Below are 11125 nucleotides of genomic sequence, written 5' to 3' on the forward strand. Positions count from 1 at the left end.
CAGCCACTGAGTCCCTGAATTTTTAGTTATCATCAACTTCCAGGTGGTTATTAGGCACATCAAGTTTTAGAACGAAGATGCGAGAAATTGAAGAGGCCCAGAAGGAGATTAATGACAACGCAAATGAAACTGAAACTGAAGAATCTCCCAAGGCCTTCTAAGGGGCTACAGCAATGTGTCCAAAAGTCATAGGATTTTTATTAAATTTGCAAAAGTAAGATATTTAAACTACCATTGGTTAACATTGCCTCTTTCTCTTACTATTTCAACTTACCCTTGGGCACATCTCCCCTCATAACAGGTGGACTTTGGATGGTTCAGACCATTGTGTATTCACAGCCTCTCCTATAAGGTGGCCTTCGAGTAGCTGCAGGTACTTTGTAATTATGATTTTGTATTCTTTTTTTATAGTCAACTCCCAAAATTATATAAGCTTTCTTCTCCTCAAAACCTAGATCTGCCTGTGATGGGGACGACACGGAGCTATTCAATTTAACTTTATCATTTTACAAAGCAAGAAAATAAAGCCCTGAGAGGTCAGTGAACTTTCTCCCAATGCCATCCTATTCATAGGCAGCAAAATCAATTCCAGAACTGAGGTCTTTTGACTTCCATTTCAGAGAACAATTCACCATTTTCCCCAAAAATATAAAGTTGTTATTTAAGGCACTTGTACTAGCTTTCAGGAGATGACGCACAACTTCATTATTTTCTAATAGACTTTATCTTTTAGAGTCCTTCATTATTTTTTAAGTAACAAATTCTTACCAGTAGACTACAAACAATTTTTTTTAGGAATAAACCTTATTAAACCAGCCTGATATGGTCTTAGTACTAACTCTGCCCTTCAGCACTTTCTTCACTTAAAAAACTAGGATGTTAATTTCTTCCTGACTGTGTCTTAGAGTTATTTTACATATTAAATGAGAGAATAAATATAACATGATTTATCAACTGACAAATATGTTTCATTTACAGTTTAAATGTTTTAAAGTATTGGATCTAGTTTACAGAGAAAACTTGTATACAACCAGACTTTTTAAAAATAAAATGAAATTGTGACAAAGGAAATATATTTTAGATATCAAGATGAAGCCAGGAATATTCCTCAAGAGAGATCTTGAAAGGGGAACTAAATTTGTTTGGTTACATAATCGGAGTTACCAATCTAGCAAAATTCTGATGAGAGGGCAATTGTACACTTATTTACATTCACAGGCTGGAGACATTCAGGTTATACTGTGAAGATCACTTTCATGTTTACTTTAGAATAATACACTTCCTGCTTGAAAATAAATGAGAAATTTTCTCATGGCAATGAGTGGAAAGGTACAATAGCACAATTACTGTGATTTTATTTTATGGACATTGTGATTTGTTTTTATCTGATTGCATTTTTAACTTTGGCTAGGTGAAAGCAATGGAAAAATTGGTAACCAACTTCCAGAAAGTTATGTAACTCTCTGGTCTGGGTCTGACGCAATATCCATGCCGGACAAGTCAGAGCTATAGCTTTTTTTCAATCTGCAAGCCGTATTATTAATTTTATCTCATCATGCTAGACTTCTTCAGTCTAATAGAATAAGTTTTCTCTCAGGGCCCAGTGGCATCACTGATTAATCCTACAAAATAAATATTTCCACACAAATTTTTAAAAGCAATTTGCAAATTCAAATGCATGATACATATTTAAGGTGTTATTAACCCAGAGGCCAAATCATCTGTTTCTAAATAATCTATAAAAAACACATTCATATGCTTTCACAGGGCCAAAGAAACAGAGTTATTACTGCTGCACAATAGGGCAGCAGATTTCAAATAGGTTGCTGCATGACTGAGTTTAATTCTGTTATTTCTAATTAGATCAGGAAAATATTTTCCATCTGTACATTAGTCTCTGCACTAACGACAATGTGACTCTACTGTCACCTTGAATTTCCTGTGATCAGAGACATTAGCTCATTTAGGCACTGTTCTAGAAAGTATTCATTCAGGATCTTTTAAAGCCATGAGTCAATTAAAGATTAACTTGAGGGACTGTTTCTGTTTCTTACAGACATGTGCTTCTGTTGGCTTGTGTTGCTCTAATTCTTTGTCGGTCACAACCCACTCAGAAACTGTATTTCAGTTTTGCCAGTGTTCCTCCTAAGTCCTTCAGAGCCAGTGATCCACTACAATGTAAATCATACCCGGGTTTAAAATGCTTGGCTGATAGAAACGTTGGCATCCAAACAAGAAAAAACAGAGACTCATCTTTGACAAACAATTATTGTCAGAGAAGAAAGCAGTTTATTGAATTTTCCATGTTAACTTAGAAACATCTTCACTGTTTGGGCATGTAATTGTTTAGTAACTGATGAGGTTCTAGATTACCAAACCAGTAATACAGTTTGTTACACTTGATTTTGTCATTAGAATTTTTGTAAGGCAATGAAATTATGACAAAGTGAATGAAATTAAGTACAGTAATTTAAAACTAAGATCAACTCTCAAAGTGTGGCTCCTTTTTCCTATACCACCTATGACTCCTAAAAGATTTTTAAAACACTAAACATTTAAATATCCTGTGACTTTAACAAGTAGCACTACGTCTGACACTCAATAGGTATTCATCAAATGTTGAATGAATGAATGAATGAACAAAGGAATAACTAAATTCCATGACATAAAAATTATAAATATATATTTTTTTCAAATGAAAAAATTGAGGCACAATGAGGTAAAATAGCTTGTCTGATATTGCCCAGTAAATATTGGGTTGGTATTGGGCATTGAAGTAAAATGACCTGACTATAATTGATTAGTCTCTGCAGTGTACTATAACATACAATGTTAGTTAAGTTTACAAATATTATTTACATATGGGAGGCAACATGGAACACTGGTTAACTTAGTATTCAGGCCTTGAAGTGAGTAGATTTAGGTTCATTAGTATCTATGTGTAGAACAAAGATGATAACAGAGTTCATATCATCCTGCCACACGCTATATGGTAAAGGCTTAATAAACAATAGCTATTATTATTATACAACAATTTGTAAAAACTAGAGATTACAGAATCATCTAGGATAGGAAAACTTTTTCTCAAAGCCTGGGTTTAGCAAAAGTATAAAGCTGTAACTTTCCCATAGAGGTCCACTTCAAAGTAAAAATATCTCTGTATAATTTCCCCATAATTAAAAACTTTACATCATCATATTTTTGTTTAAATTTCTCAAGTTAATAATGGCCAGCAGCATATGACTTTTTAAAACACGATCTCAGACTACTGTTGTAGTTTTTCATTGGCAAAAGGAAATTTCCTAAAAAATGTCCATTTAAGGATCTTTTAAACAACCTACATATCTTGAAACAATTACAGACACAGAGAATTAAATTATAGTTAAGACTGAGAAACATGAATCTTCTGACTATTATCCTTCTTTAACCACTAAAAGTGTGGAAGTTTTCTTTCTTGTTATTTTGAAAACTTAGATCAAAATTTTAATGCAAGCACTCGTTTTTCTCATCCTTCAAAAACATTTCTTCAACTCAGCCAATGTTACATAAATGGGAGAAATAACACACAGGATCAGATATGTAGAAATGCCCAAGCATAAAATAGTAATACAGTTTCATTATTTCAGCTGAAAAAAGAATAGAAACATGAAACCCACAAGATATAGCACAAGTGGTCCAAACAGTCAAGCAATGTATTTAGATACTCTGAACATAACTGGCCATGGTACCATGTATATGGTGTTTAGCAACATCTATTTAATAATGACTTCTAATTCTAATTCTAGGTTTTCTCTCCCAAATTCTCTCTAGGTTGTGTTAGAGTTTAATTTAAAAATAATATTAATTTTTAATCTCCCACATAATATAGTTAACTATTAGATAAAATAGAATATATGGTGATAGTAACACATAAAAGATGATCTATTAAAATTATTTGACATAGAACAACTTGTACTTTTTTTTAAAATAAAGAGGCAATGGTGAGCCACAAGCTCCAGATTATTTTATTGAGACAAAAGGACATTATGATTCATTGTATAATATATGTTTCCTCAGGAAACACCAAATATTGAATGGATCAAAGCTTCTCAGAAATGAAAAAAAAACATGCAGAAAAAGATTGCCAAATTGGCAATGACAAATTTCCTATCTTTGTTTAAAGAACATCAATCTAGAAGTGATTTTATCTTCCAACTAGCCTTTCCCTTCTTTCCACTAGAAATCCATTGCAACGTATGTAAGAGCTGAGATTTTTCATTTTTTCTCATCTTCATTTGTCATCTTTCAAAAAGTCACCGGCTGGAATCATTTGGACCAGCGGAATAATCAGCCCTGAAAAGGATCTTCACACAACGGTAGGTACATGGAAAAATGAATTGAAGAATTTTTACTTTGAATACTCAATTTTCCTCAGATATTCAAAGATACCATTTTCATGGGCTTTTTATAGAACATTCATTTTCACCAAAAGAATAAAATGTGCCTTACATGAAATTTGGTAAGTCATAAAACGCATTAAATTTTGAGAAAGTCTATCTGTCAGAGTAAAGCATTCATGTTGGACAACTGGGACAATTAATCCATCCAGTTACACAATCAATCAACTTTTCCCCCCGATGTACTTGAATGTTTTTCGAGCTTCATAGTGATCAGAATACTATCGGATGTACTCTGGGAGAACTGCTCTAAGTATATTTTTATTATTAGTTCTGCCTTTGCTTTTTAAAACTTTTTTTTTTTTTTTTTTTTTTTTTTTGTGAGGAGATCAGCCCTGAGCTAACATCCGCCAATCCTCCTCTTTTTTTTTTTTTTTTTTTTGCTGAGGAAGACGACCCTGGGCTAGCATCGGTGCCTATCTTCCTCCACTTTATATGGGACGCCGCCACAGCATGGCTTACCAAGCAGTGCGTCGGTGCGCGCCCGGGATCCGAACCAGCGAAGCCCGGGCCGCCGCAGCGGAGCGCGCGCACTTAACCGCTTGCGCCACCGGGCCGGCCCCTGCTTTTTAAAACTTTTTATAAGAATGTGTCATAGGAAAAGTGATGCTTAAAGAAATAACCATATGCATGTATAATTGAATATTCAGTGAAATCTTATTCCTAGGATTCTTTCAAAACTTGAATTGTTCAGCCCACACACTCAACCGATGGGCAGAGTTGATTGTCAGAAAACCAGCCTGCACAAAGCTGCACGGAGTTGCTTTCCTGGAACTCAGGCTATCATGACTTGAAATATATTGTAAATTCTGAGCCAATTAAGAGTAAAATACCTGGACACCTGCTTTTTCTCTGCCTGGGTCTTTGATGTACCATATATGGATTTTTGGAAGTAGTTTGAGACCGCTCATCATGGACTAAAATAACTTAGTAGAATGTTGTTAAAACTAGGATACATATTACGTGACAATTTTTCTTTAAACTATATCTAGTTTATATCTAGCAGGCTAAATCTTTTCCTATCTCTATTTTTGAGATGTCCCAAGAAATTAAATTTAAAACATCTGATCTAATTAAAACATTAATATCTCAAATACAAGTCTGCAGAAATGTATCAAGTAATGTAAACGCTATTTAAAAATACCAAGATGTTCAAATCCAAATGTGTCCATTTCAAAGCAGGTACTTCTGAAAGCAAAAGCCTTACTTATAAACTCTCCAATTGCATAGAACACTTTATGAACAACTCTTGCCATTATCTTCAGTGTCAGTGCACAAGTCAAAAGTCAAAACTAGGTCTATCGTTTTATAGTTAAATGTTATAAGCCTACCAATATTGCTCCACATTCATACTGAGTCCAAAATAACATTCGGCCAATTTCTTAAAATGTTACAATACTATTCCTCTGCTACCTCATATACCAAGGGTTGGGACACTTACCAAATACTACTTCAATTAAATAAAAAAAAAAAAAGACAGAAATGCTAATCGGCCATCGTGCTTACTTTCAGGGGGACCCAGGGGGAACCGTAAGGATGAAACCACTGTGCTTGATCTTGGGCCTTTCGGCTCTTGTAGTATGTTTCCCGGTAAGTCTCATTAACACATATGTATATTTTTCTCACAATTATTACTTCAGATTTCTTTTCACATTAATGACGTTACCCTTCCTTATATATTAGTAGCTATCAATCATTGATGAAACACTGTTCCAGTGCTTTAATTTAAATTTAAAATCGAATTTAATTTAAATAACCACACACGGCTCATGGCTACCATGTTGGACAGTTTAGATCTATAACATCAAACTGCATTACACAGACATGTATAAAGGTGGGTTCCCACACATTAGCAATTTCATAAGCATGTAAAGTAAATTTTTGATCTAATATACTTAAAGACAGTATTTGAATATCCTTGAACATGTTATTTAAATTTGTTGGACTCTGTTTCCTCATTTACAAAATGAGATAATTAAAATAGTTTTTCTCAACATCGAGTTCATGGATCATCTACCTCAGAGGAATGAATATGCTTTTTGCCAAGGACTCAGGAGAATCGCTGCACGTTGACTTTTGAGAAACTACAAACATTTACATTAACACCGACCATGTGTAAAGAACCGGGGTAAGCACCAAGAAAGCTTCTAAATAGTCAAAGTTGCAAAGGATAAAAAAAGCCACAAGTTTTGGGTTTTTATTTTTAAGCAGTGTAATGATGATCAATTTCAAAGTAGGGATACATTAATTCCAGTCTTGGGAAGAGGAAATTAATTCCAAAGTAATTTCTACCAAAGAACGACAAAATCTATTATATCAAATGGAAAAAGATAAAAAATCTTTTTCAGCAGAAGACTAGGACTTCCACAAAGCAGGCAACATAAATTACATCATTCTGAAACATGAAATAATGCTACTTCCACCTACTCTCAGAAACTTCAATAAAAGCAGGCCATTCGACAGGTCACTCAGGTAGTCTGACTTTGGCCATATTACTAAGTGCATTATAGATATGACATAATTTTTGATAAGCCAATAAAACATATTGACATATTTAAAAGGTCATATTATGTCTTACTGACCTGATCTTAAAGCTGATTGTCAATATTTTATTAACTTCAGAATATAAGAGAAAAACACTTTCTTCTTTTAAAGGATCAGGCTTTGATTATCTAAACAATGATTTTTTTTTTCAAAACAAATTTGAGAGTTTCAATAATATAAGCAGTTTAGCATAAGTAGTTTAAGTAGAAATAAGCCTTTCTCCAACATAATAATATGAAATTCATGATGATTAATAACTACTGACTGTTAGAAATGCAAAGGGGAGAACATCCTTTGCATATGGGCAGGGTAACTTGTAATATTCAGCCTGTCATCTTTTGAGTGTTCATTCTGTTATAGGCAATTTTACAAATGCTTTACAAACATTATCTAATTTAAACCTCAAAGCAAGTCTGACAAAGGGACTACTATTAATCCCATTCAAATATAAATAAATTTAGATTCGAAATATCCATGTCTTAGCTGGGTTGTTCCTAAAAGAAGTAATGCAAATTAGCTCCAATTATAGGCCATTGAGAGGCTGCTTTTTCTTTCTAACACAGTATTTTCATCATTTTCACCAAGTTCATTACCTCTGTCCTGTTGTGGAAGGGAAGCTAATCACTGTGGTTGGGTTAAGAGATTAGGAAAAGAACAGATATTTACTACAAAGATTTTTTATGACTATAACTTTTAGATCTATTTCAGGATATCCTTAGGAAACAAGGGTACTTTTAGCTAATTCTTTGTCTCAACAACAAAAAATGGTGTGGAATACTTTTCTATACTAAAGATTTGGTTTTTTTGCCAATTAAAAATCAAGTCCTGGGCCCGGCCCCCTGGCAGAGTGGTTAAAGTTCCACGTGCTTCGCTTCAGTGGCCCGGGTTTGCAGGTTTGGGTCCACTGACCAGCCATGCTGTGGCAGTGTCCCACATATAAAGTAGAGGAAAACTGGCACAGATGTTAGCTCAGGGCTAATCTTCCTGCGCAAAAAAAAAAAAAAAAAAGAGGAGGACTGGCAATGGATGTTAGCTCAGAGCAAATCTTCCTCAACAAAAATAAAAATAAAAATCAAGTCCTGAATTTTTCAAACACCCTGACTAGCCCTTGGATTGTCAGCCCTTGCATCAAATGCCCTCCATAATCCAATAACCTATCACTAGCTAGAGAGGACAAACTTGAGTACTTGTTCCACAGAAGTGCCTTGGCATTTTTTGTTTCATTGGTGATATCAATACAAGTTTTAGTGGCATGTTAGGGGCAGAAGCCAGGTTGAAGAGGGAATAGGAAGTGAGAAGCGGGGTCAGCAAACCTAGATTACCCTTTCAGAGAGCTTTGCTATAAAGGAAAGAGATGAGGAGAGAGTGGTAACAACAAGAGAATGCATGGTTGAAAGTGAATCTTTTTAAAAAAGATAAATAGAACATAAGTGATCATTGTTTTCTGGGGAAAACAAGCCAGTTAAAGGCATATATTGACATGCAGGAAAGAAAAGGGAAAATTGACAAAGCCCTGAGAAAACACTTGAAAAGGAAAAGGAAATATCTAGATATCAATGACTTTACAGTGGTGTGGCCAGTAAGTCGGCGAAGTTCATTTCTAACTGCTTGCATTATTCTGAAGAAGTAGAAGGAGAGTCATCTTGGTGGGGTGGATGAGGGCTCAGGAAGAGGTAAAGAACTTTAATAAAATTGGCATCAACTTGGAAAATTATAGGCCTCTGGGGAACAGGGAAGAGCAAATCTAAGACACTTGAAAAGATTGCAGGACAGCGCTGAAGAACCATAAATTTGTGATGGTTTTGACATCTGCCACCACTGTTCAAGAACCTGCAATTAGGGCTTAAGGAGACAGATGATTTATGGGAACCCTCAAGTTTGGAATTAGCAAAGGAAAGTGCCAGACAAACAAACAGGTGAAGGGTCTGAGGACAGCAGGAAGGGAACACAGTTGTGTGTCCCATATAAACCCTCAATAGAGCAAGACCTGTGCTTTCTTAGCCCAGAGCACGAGCATTTTGTACATTTGGCATGCCCTCTCCCTATTTTATATTATTTAAGCCTCCTTTCAAATGCTGCCTTCTCAGCGAGGCAATGCTTAATCTTTCCTCTATCCAAAACTAATCGCTCTGAATCCCTAATGTATTTGTTTCCTGCACTACTTTTCAGCTAGTTTTATTTCCAAAATTGTATTTCCAAGAATTGCAACCACTATACTAGGTATTAACATAACAAATAGTAGCACATAACATTTGAGTACTATACCTGAGCCAACTGCCCTAGGCACTTTCCAGGTACTATTTCACAACAAATCTGATAATAACCTTAGGAGCTGAGTATTTTTATGAACGTCATTTTCCACATGAGGAAAAAGAGTCTCAAAGAGGATTCCATGTTCACAGAATCTCTAAGCAGCAGAGACAGAATTCAAACCCTAAATATCTAAATGAAATATGAGGCACCATGAAACTCCAGAGACTATCATTCTGCCTCCCTTGGGGCCATTTTTGTACTGCCTTGTACTGTAGCTCCTTGGCCTGTAGACTCACAAAAGGCATGTGCGTATCCCTACAGCTCCTACTTTAGCATACTGCACAAAATAGGTGCTCAATAACATGTTTCACAACCTGTTAATGTTCAAAGTCTAGAACAATCTCGAACTCTTGAATGAGATATAAGGAGACATTTTCCCCATTTGGAATTGATTCCGATGACAGGCTCTACTATAAGCAAAGGATATGATTTTACCCACAATCTTTTCTTTTCATTCAATACTATCCCAGCTTTCACTGAGAGCCCAGGCATTCAGAGGACAAAAGAGAAACTCTTTCTTTTCTCTGATATAGACTTTCAGACTGTGTGACTTAGATACATGCAATAGTTTTCTATTGCTGCATAACAAATTACCACAAATTAGTAGCTTAAAAAAAAAAAACATTTATTATCTCACAGTTTCTTTGGTCAGAACTCTTGCCTTGGCTTGACTGGATTCTCTGCTCAGGGTCTTACAAGGCTGAAAAGGTGTTCCCAGGACTGTGTTTCTTGCTGGAGCTCAGGGTCTTCTTGTTTCAAGTTTGCATGGTTGTTGGCAGAATTCAGTTCCTTGTTTGTAGGACTGAGGTCCCGACTTTCTTGTGGGCTATGAGCCAGGGCCACTCCCAGCTCCCATTGCCCATCTACCATTTAGTTCCACGTGGTCCTGCCTACAACATGGCTCTTTGCTTCAAAGACAGAGGAAGAGCATTTGCTGCAGCATCAAATCTCTCTGATTTCTTCTGTCTCTGACCTATAGAACTTATTTTAAAAGGACTTATCCAATAAGGTCAGGCCAGCATGTGCCAGCAGGGAGCAGGAATCTTGGGAGCCATCTTAGAATTCTGCCTGCTACAGAGAGTGTACATTCTTATGCTTGACTTTGACATATCTAACTTAAAATTGTTTATTTCTTTTTTCCCTTAGCCTGGTGAGAGTCAAAGAGGCCCCAGAGGACCACATCCACCTGAACCACAGCCACCTCCTCCTCCTCCTCTACCATCTTTTCCTTTTGGTGCAGAACTTGTTCCATCCCCTCCTCCACCCAATGGTCCAGGGAGAATTCCACCACCCCCTCCTCCTCCCCTTCCTCCTCCTCCTTATGGCTCAGGTTATCCAAATCCACCTTTCTAACCAAGACCTATCCACCTGGACCTCCACTGTTCCCTGGATATCCTTCAATTTATCCTCCTTTCTTTACCTCTGCATCCCAAATACAGCAACGGACTCCACTACAACCACAACAGACCCCACTAACCCCACAACTACTGCTTCTACTACTCAAAATACAACTATGACTTCTACGACCCAAAATACAAGTTATCAGAGCCTTTTAGATAAAAATATTTCCATTTGGGGATGAGGATGAGATGTTCCAAAAGCTCTGAGCTTTGGTGAGAAATAATCTTAGAAAGAAACTGTGAAACAACCCACGTAAACATTATGCCAAAAAAGTGAAAATAAAGAGTTGAGCAACAATACAAAACCTCCAGTGTTGTCATAACAGCCACCAGTTTGTCCCCAGTTATGTCACTCACATGAAGATTACTGCTGCCAGAAGTCTGGCCTTGTACCATGAGCCCAAAGAGGTAATTAGGAAAAAATACAGTGAG

The 11125-nt window shown here is 36.2% G+C and overlaps 1 protein-coding gene across 1 annotated transcript; it reads left to right on the forward strand.

Moving 5' to 3' along the window:
* The first annotated feature begins 5972 nt into the window (after window positions 1-5972).
* Window positions 5973-10810, forward strand: LOC131409258 (submaxillary gland androgen-regulated protein 3A-like). Its single transcript, XM_058546343.1, is given in 3 exon segments — window positions 5973-6026; window positions 10440-10650; window positions 10653-10810. Coding segments are annotated over 3 exon segments (423 nt in total).
* The last annotated feature ends 315 nt before the right edge of the window (window positions 10811-11125 follow it).

This window comes from Diceros bicornis, chromosome 8, assembly GCF_020826845.1.
Source record: "Diceros bicornis minor isolate mBicDic1 chromosome 8, mDicBic1.mat.cur, whole genome shotgun sequence".
Taxonomy (NCBI): domain Eukaryota; kingdom Metazoa; phylum Chordata; class Mammalia; order Perissodactyla; family Rhinocerotidae; genus Diceros; species Diceros bicornis.